A 23593-nucleotide genomic window follows, 5' to 3' on the forward strand; every position below is an offset into this window, starting at 1 on the left:
AATAAACATCTGCTAGTCTCTTGATAATTTTCTTTTTTTTTTTTGGTGAGGCAATTGGGGTTAAGTGATTTGCCCAGGGTCACACAGCTAGTAAGTGTTAGTGTCTGAGGTCAGATTTGAACTCAGGTACTCCTGAATCCAGGGCCGGTGCTTTATCCACTGCGCCACATAGCTGCCCCCAATAATTTTTGATGTAGGCCTAAAAGTGTCCAGAAAAGGTTCGGAATATCCAAAAGGAGAGAAATGGGGCGGGGGGTGGGGTGCGGAGAGCGGTATAGAATGAACCCGATGAGACAAGGTGATAGTAAGCAATAACCAATAAACATTTATTAAGCACCTACTATGTGTGAGTCACTGTGCTAAGCACTGGGGATACAAATATGAAAAAAAGAAAGTTTCTGCCCTCAAGGAGCTTATAATTTAACGAGTAAAGACAAAACACAAAAGAAAGCTGAAAAGGGTGGGGTGGGGGAAGAGGAAAAAATATAATGATGAGCTCTTTTGGGATGAGGTTATCCCAATAATAAACTTTCTGGAGGCATTATGGAGAAGTAAGAGAAGTCCAAAAGTAGAGCAGCCAGGTGAGAAATGAGGAGGCGCTGCCACTGCCGCCACCACCACCACCACTACCACCATCAACAACATCAACTGCCCTTATATACTACTTTAATGTTTTCAAAGTACTTTATAAAAATTACTTCATTTTATACAACCCTGGGAGATAAGTACAAAATAGGAGGAAGATACCATTATTATCCCTGTTTTACAGATAAGGAAACTGAGGCAAACAGAGTTTAAATGACTTGCCCATAGGCACATAGCTAATAAATATCTGAGGCTGTATGTGAATTCAGCTCTTCCCGACTATAGGTTTGGACGTCTAAATCAGTGTAGTACCTAGCTCCCCTAGGTGAAGGCAGCAGCTGTCTGCCCCAGGGAGGTTAAGAGCAGAGGGTAAGGTCAATGCCACACTCTCTTGAAGGAGTGCCTCTTTCTGTGTCTCTCTGTCTCTGTCTCTTTCTCTCTCTGATTGTGTGTAAGACAAAGCCAAACAAAAATCATTTTTACATATCTTCATTAGAACAAAAATCAGAGGCCATCATTATCTCTCTGCCAAATGTAAATCCTTGCCAGGATCAAATCAATAAAAAAAAAATAGCCCTTGATTGAATTTCTTCCCTCATCTCCCCTACCCCAGAGCTGTCTCAATGTTCTATCTCTGGCCCCTCTCCCCATCAAGAGGGAATCAATTGACCTCACTGCAGAAAAGGCACTCTGAATGCGGCAAGGGACCATGAGTGTATTCTGTCTGAAGTCAGTCCTTCTGAAAATGCCATTTTTGTGCCTAGACACGTCGCTTTCACCAGTGGGTGATGGTGTCACTCTTCTTCCTTCTGAAATTTTTCTTCCCATTATTTGACTAAGGGAAAATTCTCTAAGGATCTAGAACAATGCTTATGAATGGATTGGGGTAAGGACCCTTTTCTCACCCCAATCACCAAGAATGGTTTCTGTCCAACAAGCTACGAAGGATAATCTTAATGCTGAAAAAGTTGCAGAGAGATTGGCAATGAGATAGAAAAACTTCATTTTTTTTAATTTAAATATTGTCTGTTTGAACTGTACAGAAAATAAAATACTGACATGTAGGTATATTAGTCCATTTACACTTCTTTTCAAAAGATAAAAATAAGCCAACAAAATGAACCTATTGAGCACTGGGGAGAGGTGACCTTTGACCCTGTCCTGCTGAATTTCGCTGAATTGTCTGTCTTGGACTTGGCCCTAAACCAGAAGGGAAAGCCCCTGCCCCAGCTTCCCCAGGGCTATGCTGATTTAGGTACAGCATCCCTCAAGTCGGGGAAGAGGCTCTACCAGCTGTCAGTCCAGGCCCCATGCACCTTACTGCCTTATTTTAGCTTCATCCTCCTAGGAGAGGTCAGGATGGTAGCCACACAAGGGCAGTGAGAGAGTAAGCATTTACATAGCGGGTACCAGTGGCAGGTTGGGAAGAAGAGTCTGGAGAAAGAGAGGAAGAATTAGACCCTGAAAAGTGGTGATGGAAGAAGTATAAAGGTGAGAGATGGAAAAAAGAATGAAAAATTAACAGGGAGTGGCAAAGTGGGCAGGAAAATTCAGCCTCCGGTGTCACGGTTGACAACCCCAAGGGGAATTAGTTTCTTCTGGAAAATTTCTGCCCATGTGTCCTGGACTATAGACACCTATGAGGAGAGGAGACCTTTTGCTTATTGCTTGGATGAAGAGCAAGAGCAAAGGTGATTCAACAAACCTACTGAGCAGACAGGGAGATCTGTTCCTGCAACAGCAGCTCTGGCTGGCTGCTGCCTTCAACTAGACAGAACAATCAGTTACCATGGCGACTGGGCTACTTGTGAGGTCCGATGTCCGGGGTGATGTCTCCCCCTCTCCTACCCCACCCCTGTTATGCCTGTCACTCGTGATTATGTTCTATGCTTCCCCTTCTGGTCATCCAATCTTGTGGGTGGAGCTAGATGGGGGGAGAGGGCAGGGCATCTCAGATGTTGCCTTTATCAGTTCAACTACTTGTCAAATATCTTTAATATGGCAGGTAACTATGCCAAACAAGTCTCTAGGTTAGGGGCAATTCTTTAAGGAGTGGGGGGCTCAGGGTAGCAGAAAAATATTAGGATGCTTTCCAAGTTTGGGCTACTTTGCAGAGAGTAAATGAATGATACAGTGATAGACCTATGAACATATGACTTACAGACTCACAAATAGCTTTCACTGGCCGATGACTGTCCCCCTAGCTTTGTTGGCTTCTCCCAAAGGCAGACAGTCGATTTCTTTCTTTTGTTTCCTATCACCCACTCTCACTGGACTGACTTCTCTGCCTTCCTCACTCTCCCCAGTCTGGGGTGGGAAACTACACAGCTCTATTCCAGAGAGTAGAAAAACTTCCTTCAATTCTCCCTCCTCTCCTGTAGAACTCTTCAGACCCATTCTATGCTCCTTTTCATGCATCAGAAAACACAGTCTGGGTGGGACAGTGGTGGGGTGGAGTTCCCATGCTCTCTGCCATGGCTGTTTTTGGTTTTCCTGGTTGGAGTTTGGAATAGATTTTTCTCATAGAAATAACTGAATGGTGAGTAGGTTGTAATGTAGAGAACTATGGCTGAACTAGAGCCCAACCTCATTGGAAGCGGTGAGTGTGTTATCACAGACTTGGAATCAGTTGCAGACTTGAGTTTGAAACTGGATTCTAAGCTAACTAGCTGTAGGACCTTGGGCAGTTACTTATGCATTCTTGGGAGCATCAGTTTCCTCATCTACAAAAGGGATACCACTAGATCGTCCGTGGTGGTGGTTAAGCATGGTGCTTTGTAAATCTTAAAGCACTGTAGAAACTTCCAAATTCTGTAACACATTCTCTGAAGCTCCCACTCACCAATTTTTTTATGACTGAGTAGGTAAGCCCTAGGGAGTCAGTCACTTGAAGAACCCAGAAGTTTAATGACTTATTCAGAGTCAACCAACCAGCATCAAAAGCAGGATTTGAAACTACATATTCCTGACTACAAACTTAGGAAAACTATCCCCCCCTGTGGCCAGCTGCCTCTATATTATTATGACATGGAGGGTTAAATATGCCTTTAAGTGCTCTAAGCACTGAATTACCATTTATAACATTGATTCCATGGGGAAATGGATTTCTATTAAAAAAAAACTGACTTAGAATTCACACTCCTTTATTAACTAGGATTGCCTGTTCTTCACATTTTCCATAAGGACAATAGCCTATCTCACAAAGTTCTTTGGCCTTGGATGGGCTGGGAATATATCTTGACATATATCTATACCTATAACAATATCAATGTATCTATAGATGTATATCAAGGCATATGTATATATCAAGATATACATATACATGTTCATATATCTTGAATATATGCTTACTATGGACATATGCTTATAGATAATCATTTTTGCAAATATCTTCACCATTCACTCATTTCTTTCTCGTACCTTACTATCCAAATTCAATATACGACTCTTCTTCCATGAGAGAAATTGGTGTACTCACTTAGGTGGGTAGGGGCTTTGTTTTGATTTGGTTGGATGTTAAAATTTCACCCTTGCAATGATCCTCAGCACTGTCATAATTGGCAATTTACCAAGTATCGGCTATCAGCAAGACCTCAGGCTGGCCTTGTTGCGATAAACAGGAAGAAAAGCCTGCTGGGCTTCATTCTGAGTTTTTGCAGCATTGTAGCAGAATTACTGTCCCCCTGCCAGTGTGGACCTTTAGAAAATGGATCTGAGGCTCATCTGTCCACTGACTTTCATTGATTTCTTTCAGTACCATCATTTCCATTCTTTTATGTCTTTGCTTCCTACTTCCAAATGTAAATGTGCCCATCTAGCTGGCTCCCACCAACCCTATGGCCATTGGATTCAACATGCAAATTCCAGTGTTGGCTACTTAGCTCTTTTCATCTTGTATAACATAGTCCCAATGTCTGTGTCTATTTTCCATTGTTCCACCTGAACAACCAAGACCACACATGACACTCAACCTAACCATTAGTTTTCCACAGCTTCCTGGCCATTAACAACCACTTGGCTTTTTTAGGCAGCTCTCTTAGCTGTTGCTAGGAGGAAGACTCTCAGTTACGTGGCCCCAAGGGCGAGAACTAAACATTAAATAGGGTTTGGAAGTATAACACTTGTAGCTCAGGTGAGGAGAGCAGAAATGCAATCTGATCTAACAGCATGTTAACAATTTTAGCTGTTAACCTAGTGTGAGGGTCAAGAATACTGGGACATGGCATGTGAATGTGAATCAATATTTAAATGTGTAATATCTTGGGACCCTAAGATGCCTTGGACAGTCCAATGAGAAGTGTCATGGGCACTTCTAGGTGAAAGGTTAACTGATCCTACAGGGATGGAGAGACCTAAAAATCCTCCCCACCCCACAATTGATTCACCCTATGCTGGTTACAACCTGACCTATATCTAGAAGTTTGAGTAATGGAGATAGTCATCAGCAAAGCATTCCTGACATTTTAAAAATGTTTGTACCCATGCACAGAGCTGGGCATGTCTTTACAAGAGACTATAGAGATGTGAACTGGTGAATATAAGTGTGTAATTGCTCACTTGCCTATGTACCTGGTTGTGTGTGTGTGTGTGTGTGTGTGTGTGTGCGCGCGCGTGCACGCACGCGCATGCATGCATGCTGCCTTTTTTCCCTTGGGTTTTTTTTTTTTTTTTGGTACATTCACAAGCCTTACCAAAGCTTGTGCATATCAGTGCATTTGTATCCTTGGATATGCTTGTACATACCCAAGGATGGCTAGTTGTCTTTTTTTTTTTTTTTTCAATGTAGGTATGAGCCTGTGCATGTACCTATTGCAATAGGTATCATTAAATGTTGCTCATTGAGCATCCATAGTGGCTAAGCCAGATTGTCTAAAACACCCCTCGCATGTGTGCATATAGGCCTGCTTGCCACGATGGGTCACAGGCTGTTTTGTTTGCCTGCTTTTGAGTTTCTTCATTTAGAAGTCACTGTGGGGACGTAAGGTAGCCACGTCAGAGATTTCTTCTTCTTTGAATAATGGCAGCTGGATCTAAGATCCCAAGTCCCGGGAGCAGGATGCCTTTGCTTCCTTCCTCCTGCTAGACAGGCAGTGATGGCCTCTTCTCCAGCTGAATAAGCTTGGGTTGGGCAGAGATCCATAGATCCTCTTCACCCTTCTTCTTCTTTTTCTTCTTCTTGTTCCTTTCGGAATGCCCACTAGTCTTGCCTGCCCTACTCCAGCAGCAGTGGCAACAGACGAAGAGAAGGGCAAAAAGAACCAATAAGGGCAGCCCCAGGAGTATCCCCAGGCATATAGTGTTGAAGAGACCCTGCTCGTGCTTGCTGTAGATGAGGCTCCAGATGTTGCTGAAGAAAGAGCTGATGTTCTCCATGGGAGTTGACTAGATCAGGGCAGATGAAATCTTCCCGCTCACTACCTTCTCAGGAGGTCAGCTCCACTTTCTCTCTCTCTCTTTTCAATATGTAGTCCCTTTCCTCTATCTCTGGTCTTTCTGGGAGATGAGAAAGATCCAGGAATCCCAGCAGATAGCACCTGAGGAGACAGAGGATGACAGTTGAGGAGCATGGTGGTAGCAGCTTACAGTCCTATCAGTGAGATCTTTAACCCTGGGTAGGCTAGACCTCTTGTATACCATTGGACATTTAGGTCCGGAAAGGGAGGGTGGCATTAGAAATAAGCTCAGGGGGATATTGTTGGGTAATGGCTACCAGAGAGAGGCAGGCTGTGCCGCAACAGAAAAGTCACTACTGTAATAACAAGTAGAATGTACACTCCTGGAGGGCAATTCATTTTTGTCTTTGTAACCCTGAACACTTAGCATGGTGTCTGGGGCATGCTGGCACTTTATATGGTTATGTGGAAGACAGCATGGGTAGAGACCTATGCTATGATCTACAATTTCTTTTTCTTTTTGGTGAGGCAATTGGGGTTAAGTGACTTGCCCAGGGTCACACAGCTAGTAAGTGTCAAGTGTCTGAGGCCAGATTTGAACTCAAGTCCCCTCCTGAATCCAGGGCCGGTGCTCTATCCGCTGCGCCATCTAGCTGTCCCTCTGATCTACAATTTCTTTTGTGGTGCAGTCTTCCTCTCTCTGGTAGCCATTCCCCAACAGTATCCCATTGTAAAGAATTTATTGTTATTTGAGGTTTTTATGCCTCAGCATGCACTGGCCTGGGGCTCTGAAAACCGCTCGGTGCTCCACCCACTGGCTGTGCCGTTGCCAGGGCTCTGGCACCTCATGTCATCACCACTCAACTATGCCTACATGGGCCTGGCAAAATTATAATGATTGGAAGCCTAGTGAGGGCAGTCATGTGACTGTCAGAGCGGCCATCCCATTGGCTGGGGCTGTGTGGGGGAGTTTCTAGGTTTGGGGGAGGAGAATTGGGCATTCTAGGTGGAAGCTGGAAAGCGACAAGTGTTCTGCTGTGTATTTTCAGCTGATTCCTGGGCGGTGGTATTTTTTCAGGTATTATAATTTCCCTTTCCCCATTTTATTTCCTTTCCCTTGATCCTACTGATCCTGTCTGTGTGTTGTGTTTTTTTTTAAGTTCGTTCTTGTTAAAATAAATCTTGTTCTGATTGAGCTTTTTTCTAAGGGGTAGACTGGCCCTTGCTTTGCTTTCTATTCCTTATTATTATATTAACTCATTTTTAGCTAGTGGTACAAGACTGATAGAACCCCACCATTACTGGCTACTTCCCATAAGCCTCTTGCCTAGAGGCAGGAAGATCCATGTTCAAAACCCGTCTCTGACACACATTAGCTATGTGCGACCCTGGGCAAGTCTGCTATTCCAGGAAACTCTCCAAGATTATAAATTGTAGATAAGGCACTGACCTGCAGGGGGGGAGTTTCCTCCTCCAAAATAGTTCCTTTCCCCATTCATAGGGTTATAAAGAGCTTCTCACTTGACCCTCCCAACAACCCTGACTGAGCCTCTTATCCACCATGCCAGATTGTCTGTCATATAAATAAATAGATGAACAAACACATAATAAGTAAATGCATGTGTGTATGTGTGTGTAGATATGAATAACCTTAGGTTTCATGGGGGTAGGGTCTGCTCTTCAGATCACAATTCTTTTATGATCTAGAATTAGACACAGTGTGATTAAGCCAGTGGCTCAAGGATTCATGGTGAGTACTGAAACCTGGTGAGTTTCTTGGTTCAGGCTGCTTTGTCTGAGACCCCACAGGAAGTGGCTGGCTCTCCCAGCTCTGAATGACGATATGATTCTATGATAAGGGGGGTGGATTGGCCCCTACCTTACTTTCTACCCTGTGTGATTATATTTAATTCATTTTTGGATAGGAGCACAAGATTTATAGAATTTCACCATTTCTGACTATTCCCCATAATCACTTCGAAATTCACACAAGTGTCATGGAAAAGAGGCCAGGAAGAGATTTATTTCCCATCACTCTACCAGATTCTAAGTATTATAGCAATAGATGCCTCAAAAAGGCCCAGAGACACATAAAATAAACAGCAACCCAAGCCCTATTCAAGCCTAAGTTTATAAAAACTACATGACTACTCTGACTTAAAATCAAATTCATCATTCAACAGAAAAAGAAAAAAGGTTGTGAAAATTCACATGCCAAGCTCAGGAGACTCCGTGTGAACACTTCTCCGGCCTGGAGAACAGAGCAAATACACAAACTCATTACACAGCCTCCCTTTGCCTTCAACCAGTCGTGTTGACTTTAAAGGGGACTTGGACAATATTTTTGGTCTTCTTTCAAAGGAAACTTAGCAACTATTTTCTTTAGAGCAGCACCTTGGTGCTTCTTCAGAGGCAGTGTGGCAAAATGGATAGAGAGATAGCCTGAGTTCAAGTCCTATCTCTGATGGATTCTGGCTGTGTGACCTTGGGCAAATCATTTAACCTCTCATAGTCCTAGGAAACTCTTTAAGCCTGTAGGCTGCAGAGAAGAGGCGGACCTGTATTGGGAGAGGAACTCTCTGTCTCTCTGTCCCTGTCTTTCTGTCTCTGTCTCTCTTTCTCTGGAGTTCCCTATATCCATGAAATCCCAGACTCAGATCTTATTCCTTCTTCTTTCTCACTCATTCATTCATTCATTCAATTAATCAATTACTTAGCAATAAGCATCTATTAAAGCCCTATTGTATACAGGGATCTTAAATTTCCAACTACCTTATAAAATAAATAGCTTCATAAGGTCTAGAGTTGGAAGAAACATTGAGACTATTTAGCTCATGAAAGAGATTAAGCTCTGAGGTACACAGATGGTGCCACATGGATGGTAAAGGTAGAATTTACACTCAGACCCATCCCTTTCGACCAGTCTTCAGCCCTATGACTCTGGAGTCTGGCAGCCAGTAACAAGGACTGAAGATTCCAGGTTGATGAAGGAGGAGGAGGAGATGCCGTGGCTGAGTGAAAAGGTCATTAATCTTGTTTTGTTTTTGTTTTTGTTTTTTTTTAGCCAGGCAATTGGGGTTAAGTGACTTGCCCAGGGTCACACAGCTAGTAAGTGTTAAGTGTCTGAGGTCAGATTTGAACTCAGCTCCTCCTGACTCCAGGGCCGGTGCTCTATCCACTGCGCCACCTAGCTGCCCCAGGTCATTAATCTTGGCAGCTAAAAGTCTTTCTTCGCAGGTCTCCTGAATAGAAATCTGGTGTATGTCTTCTGATTTTTCTTTCCATCCTTTTTTTCCTTCTCTCCTGCTTCTAAACCTAAACTATTATTTCGACTCCTTTGCTTAGGCCTGGTCTATGAATGCTTGACACCTTTGCCCCAAGCTGACACTTTCCCTAGATATCCTGGGGCTCCCGAAATTCCTCCAAAAGGATTTCGAAGCAGGCAGATATGAAAGCAATTTGATCATACTTCTAAAAGTGCTTTCAAACAAAAGCAATCATCATCTTGAAGGGCAAAGGTCCCATGTCAGGACAAATGGTTATGAAGTAGATAGCATCAGAAAGGCCAAGTTCAATTCCTGCCTCTGACACAGACTGGCTACATGGCCCCTGGGTAAGTCATTTAACCTCTAAATGGCCCCAGAAAGCTCTCCAAGACTAGAAGCTGCAAAGCAGTTGTTGGAAGGAGTGTCCTAAGAATTCCCTCCATAGACAAAAGCAAAGGTCCACGTAATAAAATGCTAACTTCAAAAGTAAACCAAATTTAAAGGCAAGGATGCACTTCAGCTTCTTAATCAACTTAAACAGATGATTGCATCTGAGCTCTCAGATTATTTGCATATCCCCGTTCCTGATACCTCCCATTCTTGGTCCCCAAACACAAGCCCCTTCCCTCTTTCTATATTCAATATGGCCTTTGTATAAACTCATTTCTTTTTGAGATCATACTGAGTCAATAATTCATTTTGGGACCAGTGAAGTTACTTATTTGACTGCAAAGAGAGCATTCATTAGCATTTACAAGAAAGGTGGCCTATATTTTTGTTAAGGCTAACTATTCTTCTAGGTCTCTTAAGACTTTTACTAATCTTTAGAAATTCATCACCACTTATGAGCTGCTGCACCATCATTTCAAGAAAGCGGCTGAATACCTCCCTAGTGGCACCTGTGAAAATTCTGGGATTTTCCCAACAAAGATTTAGCATGAGGGCCTCCCAAAAATGTACCCTGAGGAGGGAGAATGGGGGAGGGGGCAGGGAACCCTATTTGGTGACTTATCCAAGATTGCAGGCTATTGTGGATCTATGCCTGTGACCGCAACAGAAGGTGGGCAGCTATTCTGGGTTAGAGAGAAGTGAATTTATTTTGGCTGGATGACAGCAGTAGGTATTAGCTAAAGACTGCTTTCCGGGAGATAGGGGAGGACTGTGGTGATAAATTTTTGCCTTTTGCATTCCCTCGTTATCTCTTATTGCTGTGCTACCTCTTTCTCCGCCTATTCCTGCTCTCCTCTTCATCCCCTCCTTAAATTAAAACAAAAACAAACCCCCAACCACAGGTCACCTACCTATTTAAGATGAATGTGACTCACAGGGGACCTGGTCCTTTAAGACCAGTCTACCACCTTATGGCAGTAACTCGATTCTGGCATCCAGCAAGACCAACTGAGAATTTTGGCTTGGGGAAGGTTTCTTGTAGAAGATGTTTGGAATCTTTTTGGGGCAGCTGGGAACGTTATGGTCTGAGCAAGGGAAGGGAGGGAGGAGATGCAGTTGCTCAGTGAAATGAAATGTCGTTAAGCCTGGCAGCTAAAAGTTGCCTTCCCTCCCAGCCAGTCCTCTCCCCATCCGCCCTCTCCCCATCCGCCCTTTGATTTACCCCAGGTCACAGAGCTAGTATGCAATGGAATCTAGATTCAAATACTCAGGTCTTCTGAGTATAAGACCTCTTCTCTTTTAGCATGCTATCATAGTGTCTTCCAAAGAACACATTCTCTCAGCAGCCCTGGTCTTTCTTGGAGTCATTGTCCGATCTTGGGGTTCAGTATATACAGGGTGGGCCAAAAGTTACGAAGGGGTCTGATGTTTTAATAACTTTTTGAAAATTATTTGTTATTTATTTTAAAATATTTTTATATTTAAAATTTTTTTAAAAAAGAAGACCTTGGAGATTAACCATGCAAAAATTCACAACCAAACAGCAAACACAAAACAATAATAAAGGAGTTATTAAGTATTAAATATTGAAACCCCTTCGTGACTTTTGGCCCACCCTTTTCTTGACCCCGTAGGTCTGTATTCACACACAAATCAATCTTTTCCTCACTTGTGTGTGTGTTTGTGTGATGCCCATTACCAGGAGGCTCCCCTATTGGTGAATTCTTCTGCCATGGCAACCCATGATCCAAAGAATATATAAAATGGTTCTTGGTCCACTTTGGCAGGGACGGTGACAGAGTGGTGGCAAAGGGGGCAGTGGGTGCCCAGAAGTGCAGTTTTTAAACCATCTGTAAACATTAACTGAGTGGCTGGCATTCTAAATGTGAGAGCTTTGTATAGATGTAGTCACGAAATGCTACAGCGCCGAAGAATGGAAGCTACTCAAAGTGCAAAGAGCAGGCATGAGGTAGGCGTGAGTAAGCTGCAAGACATTACAAATGTAAGAGCGGTTTGGGAACACTGTGATTTGTAGTTCGGATCTACATTCTCATTTAGCCCTGAGAGTGATTTGGAACTATCTCCATCTTTGAGGGGAGGGAGGGAAGGCTTGAGTCACACCTAGGGGTTCTTAAAGTCTCTCTCTCTCTCAAACACACACACTGACTTTGAGGGATAGTCTGAGAGGTAGGAATGAGGATTTCATAAGTTGAGTGGTTTGCACAGTGGGGACCTCAGCATCATGAGATGCACCTGTACTTAATGAACCAAACCGAATAGAATTAGATGCACAGGAACAAAAATCAGATGGAGAAAGTAAAAGAAGGGCTGAGCTTTGGCAGAAAAGGACCAGAAAGTATCGAGCCACAGGAACCTGCAAGCATCTCAGTTGTTGTTCAGTCATTTTCAGTTGTGTCCGACTCTTTGTGACCCCATTTGGGGTTTTCTTGGCAGAGATACCATAGTGGTTTGCCATTTCCTTTTCCAGCTTATTTTACAGATGAGGAGCTGAGGCAAACAGGGTTATGACTTGTCCACAGTCACGCAGCTAGTAAGTGTCGGGTCTGATTTGAACTCGGCAAGTGCCTGCCACTCTATCCACTGTGACACCTGATGCACAAGCATCTCAGAACAGGAGACTTTTACAAAAGCTATTGTTCATACTTGCCTCTTCAAGGACCGAAGGAAGTTCCTCAACAGGTCTATTCTTTCCAACTTCCTCTTCCCACATCTATCTAATAATAAACACCTGCATATACACACTGCTTACTTCTTTAACCGAAATATTTCCTGTACCCTGAATTTTACTCAAACATAAAGACTCCAGGAGTTAAGTAGAAATACCTCCGACTTTCAATTAGAACACAAAGCTCAACCTCTAAATGAACGCTAGGAATTTTCTATTGGGAGTTCTGAGCTATTGATTGGACTAATAACTTCTTATCTGATATAACCTCATAAAACTGCAGAAAAAAGTGGAGGACCTGAAAGCCATTACATTGCTTTTAAGCCAAAAGTGAACTAGCTTTTGTAATTGGGTGTAGCTAAAGAAATCTCCAGTCTCAGATGTGAGAAAGGAAAGGGGTTAGGATCGAAACAGGAGAGGCCTAAGTGAGAAGCTTGGGTAAAAATCTGCTCTGTCCTTTCTAGAAGAGAGGAGGGAGCAGAAAGGATAGAATATTTTCAGCAATCCCTAAGAATTATATAAAGAATAAATAGTGGGGGGTGGGGTAGCCAGGTGGCACAGTGGAAAAAGCACATCTGAGTTCAAATCTGGCCTCAGACACTTGACACTTACTGGCTGTGTGACCCTGGACAAATCACTTAACCCCAATTGCCTCACCAAAAAAACCCAACAAACCAACAACAACAAAAAAAACCCACCACAAAACAAAATAGCATTAATGAAATGATTACCATGTGCTGGGATAAATTGGGAGTAATCTCAGAGGGAAGACACTAAGATTAAGGAAGACTGGAAAAGGTTTCTTACAGAAGGTGAGACCTGAAGGAAGCCAGGGAATTCAGGAGGCAGAAGGAAGGAGGGAAGGGCATAGTCATGGACAAGAGTTGCATAGCAGGGGTAGACATGGTTATGTTGCTATGTGCATCATTGGAGGGAATACTCACATCACTGAAATCACAGATTCACTGGAGAACGAGGTTAGTGTTCAATGCCAGCCCTCTCCACCCTGACTGCTCGAACCTCAGCTCATCTACTGAACTATAACACATTGTTAGAAAAACTCCTCTGGTTACTAAAATATCCCATCCTTTGAAAGCCAAGTGTTTCTGGAAAGGAGGGCACAGGATAGAACCTCCGGCAGTGGTTATTAATGGTACCGCACTAGGTACATATTTCTTGATGGGTTTCCTCTTGCTAACACGATATGCCCAGATGCCCTCTAAGGGATGTGTAAGTAACTGTCCTGTACATAGTGTTAAACCGCCAGCAAATATTCGGCTTGTGGAGGATTTCACTGCAATTTAAACATGGCTCAGCTACAACGAAATACTCGATTGCATTTCTACAAGTTGATCTATTCATTTATTATTTCAGATCTCTGGTCCTTACTGTAAAATCCTTATAAAACATAGAAATTCTGGGGCAGCTAGGTGGTGCAGTGGATAGAGCACTGGCCCTGGATTCAGGAGGACCTGAGTTCAAATCTGGCCTCAGTCACTTGACACTTACATAGAAATTCTGGGAAGGACAGACAATCGAGGTCCTGAAGCCCATCTCTGTGACCTGGTTCACAAAGCCAATTGTGTTTCTATAGAGTACAGAATCTCAGGGTTGTAAAGGAACCTCCCAAGGCCAATACATACCTGAATTAGCATCCCCATGATAACATAGCCAAGGCTGTAAAAGTCCAGTGAAGGGGGTAGGGGATACACTCATTCCCCACTTGAGGTAGTTAGTTCATTCCATTTTAGGATAACTCAAATTAGGGTTTTTTTCTTTATGTTTATTCTTTTTTTTTTTGGTGAGGCAATTGGGGTTAAGTGACTTGCCCAGGGTCACACAGCTAATAAGTGTTAAGTGTCTGAGGCCAGATTTGAATTCAGGTCCTCCTGAATCCAGGGCTAGTGCTCTATCCACTGCGCCACCTAGCTGCCCCTTATGTTTATTCTAAAATTGTTTTTTGACCATCAACTAATCATTGTATGTCTTGTACTCTGCTATGTACTGGAATAAAAAGGCATAAAATGCACCAGTTCCTTCTCTCATTGCTTCTAGTTCGGTTCTCTGGGTCCAACCTTGATGAACCTAATCCTTCTTCCACATGACAGCACTTTAAATACTTGAAGATAGATAGTCTTCTTCCTGCACAAGTGTTTTCTCCTTCAGGCTATGCATCCTCAGTTCTACCAACTGATTCCCATACCACATGACTTCTTGACCCTTCACCATGACAGTTGCCTCTCTATGGACACGTTCCAGATTCTCAATGTCTTTTTAAAAAATGTGCCCAGAACTCGTCAGTCATTCAACAAGTATTTATGAATCATTCGCTGTATGCTGGGGATAAATATGAAGAAAGCATTTCAAACTCCATTTTACTGATGAGGAAATTGGGGTTCAAAAGAGCTTTAGTGATTACTCTAAGTTTAAAGGGGGGATTTGAAGCAAAGTTAATCCTCACTCAGTGTTCAGCACTCCATTCTCCACACCCTAGTTTTTTTTTTTTTTAAGTGAGGCAATTGGGGTTAAGTGACTTGCCCAGGGTCACACAGCTAGTAAGTGTTAAGTGTCTGAGGCCGGATTTGAACTCAGGTCCTCCTGACTCCAGGGCCGGTACTCTATCCACTGTGCCATCTAGCTGCCCCATATACCCTAGTTTCTTAAACTGTGGGTGGAGACCCCACGTGGGGTTGAGTCACAACATGGGGGTCGAGAAAAATTTGGCAACAGTAAAAGGTTATGTGTACCTATTTTTATATAGTGGGGTTGCATAAAAATTTCTCAGGTGAAAAGGGGTCATGAGTGGAAAAAAATTTAAGAAGCCCTGTTCTACACTACTCAAATAGAAAAGGGGGTCATCGCTTTTCTAGAATAGAAAAATGGGCCACCTGTAAAACACATATCAAACATTATCTATGTTTTATTGCATTTTTATAAATTTTGTTCAATATTTCCCAATTATACGTACTTAATCTTGGTTCAGGATGCAGTCTGGAGCATAGTGGGAAATATGTGAGTAGCAGGCCAAGTTTCAACCCTTTGGCACCACATCGTGTTGCCTCCAGTGAACAAAGGGTGAATGGTTAGAATTGTAGAACCAAGGAGTAGTTGGTAACCATCCACTGTCTCTGTGTCTGGAGGTCTCCAGTGGAGTACAGTGGGGATTTCTGTCCCTGTGCTATTTCCTTTTTTGTCAGTTCCTTTGGATAAAGGTTCTGCAGCATGAGATACCCCATAAACCATGTACCATAACATACTCTGCTCACTTCTTTTACCTAGGTATTTCTCATACTCTGCCAATGACATACTCCTGGGAGGGATAGCCAATGAACACAATAATAGAGTTGGCACCTCAAAAGATCTTGATGGGGGCAGCTAGGTGGCACAGTGGATAAAAGCACCAGCCCTGGATTCAGGAGGATTTGAGTTCAAACCCAGCCTCAGACAGTTGACACTTACTAGCAGTGTAACCCTGGGCAAGTCACTTAACTCTCATTGCCACCCCCCCCCCCCCCCCGCCCCGGAAAAAAAAAAAAAAGATCTTGACAGACTAGAACTCTGAGCTGAATCCAGTAAGAGCAAATTTGTTAGGGATAAATGGGTACCCTTACACTCAGGTATAAAAAAAAAAGCAGCTTCACAAAGACAAGATGGGGGTTGTAGTGGTGGTGGTTAGATAGCAGTTGTTCTGAACAAGATCTGGGGGTTTTCCCTCTCTCTCCCTCCCTCCTTCCCTTCTATCCATTCATCCTTTCTCTTTCTGCCCCACTTTCTTCAAAAGGTCTCTAATAATGCAATCATTCCTTTTCAACAAACCTCTATAAGTTTGGGCAAGACTTTCTCCCCTTGACTACACTGAGATTCTAAAGGGACCAAAACAGAACTAAAAACAATTTTTCAATCCTATTAGTAAGTCAGACAGTTCCCTCTGCGTTGACCATGTGTGGTAAACTTCATGATATCTGTTAGGATTAACTGGAAACATATTGGTTATTTATACACTGTCCCAAAACAATTCATTAAAAGTAAGGAAATTCAGTGAACCAAGTATTGTTTTGTTCTACACAAAGCTTTTGTCTGAATGTTCACAGAACTGATTGGCTCAAAGGGTGAAATGGCCCAGTGTTTGGGTTCTCTGAAGATACAGTGTCCTTCCTCATACTTTAGAAAAATTATGTAACTTCATCTTCTCGCTGCTTCTCCTTCACTCACCTGGCTGAAAGTGGGGAGTTAGCCTTGAAGATCTATCCTTATGGAGAGTTCAACATTGCTCCCTTTGCTTTGTTGTTGTTTCAAAATTTTGTGATTTTTGCTTTTATATAACCTTCATTTCCAAATATAATTCTTCTCCTCTCTTCCCTGACCTAGAGAGCCATCCCTTATAACAAAGATGAAAAAAGAAAGAGAAAAAGACCAATCTAATGACACTCTCCATTGTGTCTGACTGGTAGATAAAATGTTTCACATTCTTGGTCATAGGAACACAGATATGGATGTGGAAGGGACCTCAGAGACCCCTTAGTCCCAATACTCATTTTACAGATGAGGAAAACTGAGGCACAAAGAAACCTGCCGATGATTACATAGGTAATAAGTTTCAGAAGTAGGATTTGAACCCAGGTATTCTAACTTTAGAGCAGTACTCTTTCCAATGCATCAGTCTTTCCTAGACCTCCCAAGAATCTCTTTTCATTTTGCCTAAAATATTTATTTTCCTTTCCCTTTGGCTCACCTTCCTCTGGTTGAATTACTTCAGGTGGTCACAATTACAAAAATGAGAACTTGAGGTCTGCCTGGTCACTTTTCAATGGGAAAGAGAGGAAAATGAAGGAAAATGACTTATTTCTGTCAGGGAAATGAGGCTTTGGGTGGCAACATCATTTGAAGCGGTAGGTTATAAGCTTAATTAGAGGCACGGTCTATATTGCTCTTCTCTATGTACTATAAAGTGTCTCCAATACTGCCACGTACCATGTGGGTGCTCCATAAATATGATTTGAAGAGGGAAGGAAATAATTGCTTTCTAGCTATCATCTCTGCCTTGATGGATTTCCTCTGATCCTTTGTTGGTCAGCTTAACTATAAGAATGAAGGATGTTTGCAGGAGGAATTAGTAGAGGTAAAAATGCCACGGAACACTCAATCATACTGAATTAGAGTTGGATTTTAAACACCTAAGGCATAGGACATAGACACATATGTACACAGAAGCTAGTCCATGATGAATCATGGCCACCTGACTCCCTGGCTTGTCAGAGCTCAGGAACTCTGGGTTTCCACACTCCCACACTGGTTCCCTGTGGCTTCATTCAACTATAAAAACATGCCTTTTTTTCCTGAACTTTGAATCTATATCTGTGAGCGTATACATATATACATATGTATTTATATAAAGAACATTTCCTGGTATTAGTGCTAATAAATGCTGTAGCCAAGATCACAACTCAAACTCTTGGTCATAAAACTTGCTCTCTCTCTTTTTTTTTTTTTAACTCTCAAACCATTTTAGGGGCCAAATATTTTTAGGTGTGGCTACATTACCAAGGTGAAGTTTTATTTTTGGAAAGGTTGAGCTAATTCTCTTAAGTCTTTTGTGAGTTAGAGGAGACAGGGGGAAAAATGTGCTTTTTCAGCTCTAAAAATAATTGTGAGACTTTCTGCTCTTGGCTAGCTTTACTAGATGATGCTTAAAATTTCAAATGTTACATCCTTTACAAGGAAAAGAGTCCATGATTTTGGGGGGCTGTAGGGGTGGGGTGGGGTGTCAGGGAAGCAAGAAGACCTATTAAAATAAAGGAGTTAGACAGGATTCAGGTTTTCCATACAGGTGATAACTTCCCCTTTTCTTTTGCCAAATTTTAAGTGGCATTGTTCTCTTTAGCTCTAGACAAAGGAACCTAGAGCTTTGCAGAATTCTCCAGAGTAACCGAATGATTTCTTTCTTGTTATTCCCTTTGGTTTTTGATAGTCTAGGCTACTTTAAAACTAATGGACTGGCACAAGAATACAATTATGCAACTCCAAAGCAATATAGATAAGGGTGTTTTTTCCCTCTCCTTACAATTTCCCCCCCCTCTTTTAGTGTTAACTTAAGCTCAGGGCAATTAAATTCCCAAAGCTACCTCAATGTAACATTAAGGTTTACAATTTAATGGCAAGACTGTTGGGGAATGAAAAGCACAGGTCTCCCCCCACATGCTAACCCAAGCCTTTGGAATGTTCAGCTTAGAATATCTGAAATGAGTCTGGCATTTCCCTGCCTGCTTCATCATAACACAGAAGGGCCGAATGGGAGAGTTAATGTTGCTAGAAGATGAGATTCCACTTTCCTACTGTGTGTGTGTTTACATTTGTATTCTTAATATTGCATGAGGATAGGTTCTTACAGTTAAAAAAAATTGGTAGGCAAAGCACACAGAACTGGCTTGAGTTTTAGCAGACTTCTGTGAACCAAATGGCATTTCTACATAGTTCACTTGAGGCTCTGGTTCTTGTGACTAATTCCAGAAAACCAGAACCTACCAGAACCTGGCATCGTGTGGTGTCCAACAGATAACATGTTTGTTCTGAAGCTGCTCTCAGGGCATCTGAATTGACCTTAGCCCTAGGTCAAATAAGTTTGGGTGGTGTCAGTGGAAACAGCTTAAAAGCTCCATTTGACACCTAATATTTCCATCGAACAGTCATTAGTCACTTTTGGGACCAGGTATTGAAGACTCCCATTAAATTCTACTATTTTATTTAGGGCTGGCATCATATGAAAAAGACTGAGACCTCGTCAGTTTGTCATGGGGCGCAGAGCACCCCAGAATTTCTCTGGGGCACACCGAGGAATCTTCTCCTTGAGAAACTAAACCAGAGGACAGATAAGGCCTAGAGGAACCAAATCGGACTGAGCTAGTTTGGGATTCCTACCCTTCATTCCGGTCTCCCTTATCCTGGGGAGATAAGTTTGGGTGTGGCTTCGGCCTTTGTGTTCTGAGGAGGGATCCATAGCCACCCCTCACCCAATTCCTTTAGTCACTACCAGTGGGGGATGGTCCTCCACTGCTCACCCAATTCCCCCAGCTACCACCAGTGGGGGATGGTCCTCTCTCACTAAAGGAACTTTTCACGGGCAGTTGGTCCACCCCCATCAGTCATCTATAAAAGTACCTTCCGGTCTCCTGTTCGAGGAGATTTGGTACCTCTGAGCCATGTGCTTTATGCCAAATCTCCCCATGAAAAGTCTAAGGATTTCTTTCATGGTTTCCCTCCCCCCACCCTTCCCTTCCCTTGCTCCTAAATAAACTATCACCTTGTTCTAAGTTTTGTGTGCAAGAGGGTGTAATTCTTTAAAGAGGAATTCCTAAGAACCCCAACCCCAAATCGTACCCCATTTTCCCACTATATCAAGTTCTTCTCATCAGAACTTTTCAGAATGATCACACAAACTTCTTGAAAAAGTAGTCTTGGGGCAGCTAGGTGGTACAGCGGATAAAGTACTGGCCCTGGATTCAGGAGGATATGAGTTCAAATACAGCTTCAGACACTAGACACTTACTAGCTGTGTGACCCTGGGCAAGTCACTTAACTCTCATTGCCCCGCAAAAAAAAAAAAGTAGTCTATACGTGATGTCCCAGGCTTCTCCATTCTCCTCAGTCACTTGCTATCTCATTCGTCAGATGGAACCTAGGACCCTCCTCATAGCTGAATCCAAAGGCCTGTTTTCAGTCTTTATCCTCCTTGGTCTTTGAAACTGTTGCCCACTCCATTATTCTGAATCCTCATTCCTCCTTTACCTTCAGAGATACCACATTCTCTTGGACATCTGTTTATCCATCCCTCTCATCTGTCTTCTTTACTATCTCCTACTCTTCTTTCTAAATCTTAATGTGTTCTCTAAGATTCTGTCCTTGTCCATCTTCCTGTTCCTGTTCTATACTTTCTTGGCAATCTCATTCATCAGCTATTGCCTCTATACAGATAATTCCCAAATCTCTATCTCCAGCCCCAAACCATTCTACTGAGCTTCATATCCACTGCCTGTAGGACATCTTCTGGTAATTGCATCATCTCAAATCCAACACTGATGTAGTAGTGTGGTAAAGAAGAAAGAGTAGTGGCTCTGGATTTAGACCACCTGGGCTCAAATCCTGCTTCTGAAGTTTGTCACCTATAACTCATTTACTCTCCCTGGTCCTCAGTTCCCTTATCTGTTCAATGAGGAGATTGAACAAGATGGCCCCTCAGGTGTCTTAAAGCTTTAGATTTGAGATTTTAGGATGAAAGTTGTGTTTGTTATTTTTTTCCTCTAAATTTGATCCTCTTTATGATTTCATTATTTGTCAGTGGCAACACTATTCAATCACCTAAACTCAAGACCTTCATGAGATCTATTTTCTCATATATTATATACAATTAGTTATCAAGGTCATTCAATTCAACCTCTGAAAGACCATTCACCTCTATCCCTCTACTACCACCCTAGTTTGGGTCTTCATTTCTCCTCTGCTTTTCTTCAAGTTGTTCCCTAAGTCTAGGACATCATCCTTTCTCTTCACTTCTGATTATTGCCCTTTCTTTTCAAAAGCCAACTCAGTGATGTAACTTTTATTAAACATTCCCTCATTACCCACCCCATAGTTGGTATTGACTTTTGCCTGTGAAAGGGTAAGACTTTTTTTGAGCCTTGAAGCTGCATTAGAGATCAAGTTTTGGTAGAAAACCAAATTCAAGTTAAGTCAGCAAGCATCTATTAAGCAAATACTATGTGTCAGACACCATACTAAGCCTTAGGAATATAAATACGTGCAGAAAGAATGACCAAAAAAAAAAAATGAGGTATCTTTGGCATCCAAGGAATTGGATTTATTCTGCTCACTCTCAAGGGCAAAAATGGGACTAATGGGTAGAAGTTACATGGAGGTTGATTTTAAGTCAACTTAAGGAAGAATATCTTAGCCAAGTTCAATGATAGAATGGGCTGTCCAAGAAAGTAATGAGTACTCTGTTAATGGAGCTGCTAAAACAGAGGCTGGATGACCAGTTTTTGGTGATGTGGTATGGTTTGGGTTAGATGACCTCCAAAGTCCAAAGCTACCAATTTTGAAATTTTGTGATTCTGTGAGTTCCATGAAGATAGGAAAGGTGTCTTATTTTTCTCTGTACCTCCCACAATGCTAAGTACTCCATACATAGAAGGCACTTAGTTGATGTTGACTTAAAGAATGGTTTTGTGATTCTGTGAGGTGGGAGAGGAGATATCAGTAGGAGTAGAATACAAAGTGAAGAACTCGGAAGTTGGTAGACTTACTTGTTAAAATGCAAGACTTTCATTGGGGGCGGGAAAAGTTAGTGGGTAGTGATAAAGATGCAACCAAAAAAGAAATAAAAGACCATCAATAAGGCATTAAAAATTCATCAAAAAGAACAAAAAAGAAGCTCAGGAGGGAACACAAAATAAGGCAATTTTGTTACTACCTTGTTAAATTTAATGCTCACTATATACTTTAATAAGGTGATGAACTTAAAATGCAGAAAGAGAGATACATTTTTGGACATGACCAATGTGGGAATTTGTTTTGCACTACTATGCATGTATATATCAAGGGCTTTATTTTTCAGGGGTTTTTATTTGTTCAATTGGGAGACGAGACATTAAAAAACCAATAAATAAAGCTATCCCAGTAGGAAAAACAAGAACCCCACATTACAAAAGTTTACACTTTCATAAGATCCTTTATCCTTCTTTATCTGCTGAAATGTCAGTGACTGATAAATCTATAAATTTAAAAAATAGCACAAACCTTAAAAAAAAACCAAAACCAAAACCTGAGAAGTCAGTTGAGCATGGAGACCCATTTTGCTGCCTCTTCTTCACAGTTCTGGGATGGGCTGTCTAGGAGGGGCAGCTTTATCACCCATTAGCAATCCAGCTAGTTTGAGGAGAGAATTAGGGCCTGAGGGATTCAGATATGGGCTAGGAGAGGTAAATTATAATGCAGAGGGAGGGAAAAAACTGGAGGGAGGGATTTTTCCTGGTTTACAAAGCACTATCAAAGGAGGAAATTGGATGGGAATAAAAATGGGACCAGAGCACCAAACTAAAGAAGCAAAATCCTCAGAGTGGGGAGGGGAAACAGCTTTGAAGGGCAAACTCCACCTACTTAACAATAATATAGCTGAAGCCTATCCCTGCTGGCTGTCAGAATAGCCTGGATGCCTGTGGAATTTTCCCTCATTTGAGGGATTCCCTCCCTTTTCTCTGTGTCCTCCATCTGCAAAGGACTAGGGGCCGTTCCTCATACCTTAGTGAAGCAAGACAGCCCGGTGAGAGGTTCAATCATCTGGATCCTGTCTGTGCCCCAGTGACCCCAGTCCAGTTGGCTTTCCAAGGGTTGGCCAAGCACGTCTGTCCTGCTGAGCAAGTTCTGAAAAGCACATTCCTCCCATTGTTAGGAGGCAGTGGGGCCAGGCCATAGGCTGGGGAGAGTGAGTGGAATATAGGATTTGCATTATCCCCTCAGTGACCTAGAAGTGGGCAGACAGCATGTGGGTATCTGCCTTAGGTGATTTTCTGAATTACAAAAATAAAAAGGAGTTCCAATAACTGGCTGTCCTTCTTATGTAAGGGGGACATTGTTGAGCTACCAGCAAATAGAACCTTCAGTTTAATATTAATACTGGGAATGGGGTGGGGGAGATGTAGGAATAGATGTATGGCCATTAGAATAAGAACTTTGGCTTCTGCATTAAAGTATTCGTTCCTTGAAGGCAGGGACAGTTTTGGGTTTTTCTTTGTATTTCCAGTGCTCGGCACTGCCTAGCACAGAGTAACTGCTTAATAAATGCTACCAGATGGCATATTTTCCTTCTGGACTGTGAGCCCCTTTGAGGACAAGGATCCGTGTTTTATGTAAATTTTGTATGTACCTGAGCAGATAGATGTTCTTTTCCTTAGGGAAAGTACTTAGGAAAAATTTCCTTAGCTGAAATCAGAATTACTGGAGTAAAAATGTGCACGGAAAGCTTCAGGGAACAGAGAGCCTGCCTAAGCATCTGGTGGGCACAGTAGAAATCCTGTCCCTACTTTCGGGCTCAGCTTAGATCATAGAACCTTTCCAGATGCTCCCAGAGAAACTTGATTCCATGCATTCAATTATCATCTTTATGCTGATGATTCTCAAATCTACTTATTCAATTCTAGCATCTCTGCCCACTTCCAGTTTGCATCTCCAACTACCTATTGGACATCTTGAAATGGATGTGCCATAGACATCTTAAACTCAGC

General features: G+C 42.3%; 1 protein-coding gene across 5 annotated transcripts in view; it reads right to left on the reverse strand.

Moving 5' to 3' along the window:
• Positions 1-367: 367 nt before the first annotated feature.
• The window catches only part of KIAA0040 (KIAA0040 ortholog), a 41315-nt gene continuing 18089 nt past the window's right edge, over positions 368-23593 (reverse strand). For 4 of the 5 annotated variants that reach the window (XM_043964229.1, XM_043964227.1, XM_043964228.1 and 1 more), the window contains exon 4: positions 368-6119. In XM_043964229.1, coding sequence (XP_043820164.1) covers positions 5665-5958 — 294 coding nt within the window. In that variant the 5' untranslated portion in view covers positions 5959-6119 and the 3' untranslated portion in view covers positions 368-5664. Of the gene's footprint in view, positions 6120-22610; positions 22734-23593 lie in introns of all 5 variants that reach the window. The other variant, XM_043964230.1, reaches the window with a different exon arrangement.

This window comes from Dromiciops gliroides, chromosome 4 (genome assembly GCF_019393635.1).
Source record: "Dromiciops gliroides isolate mDroGli1 chromosome 4, mDroGli1.pri, whole genome shotgun sequence".
Classification (NCBI taxonomy): Eukaryota; Metazoa; Chordata; class Mammalia; order Microbiotheria; family Microbiotheriidae; genus Dromiciops; species Dromiciops gliroides.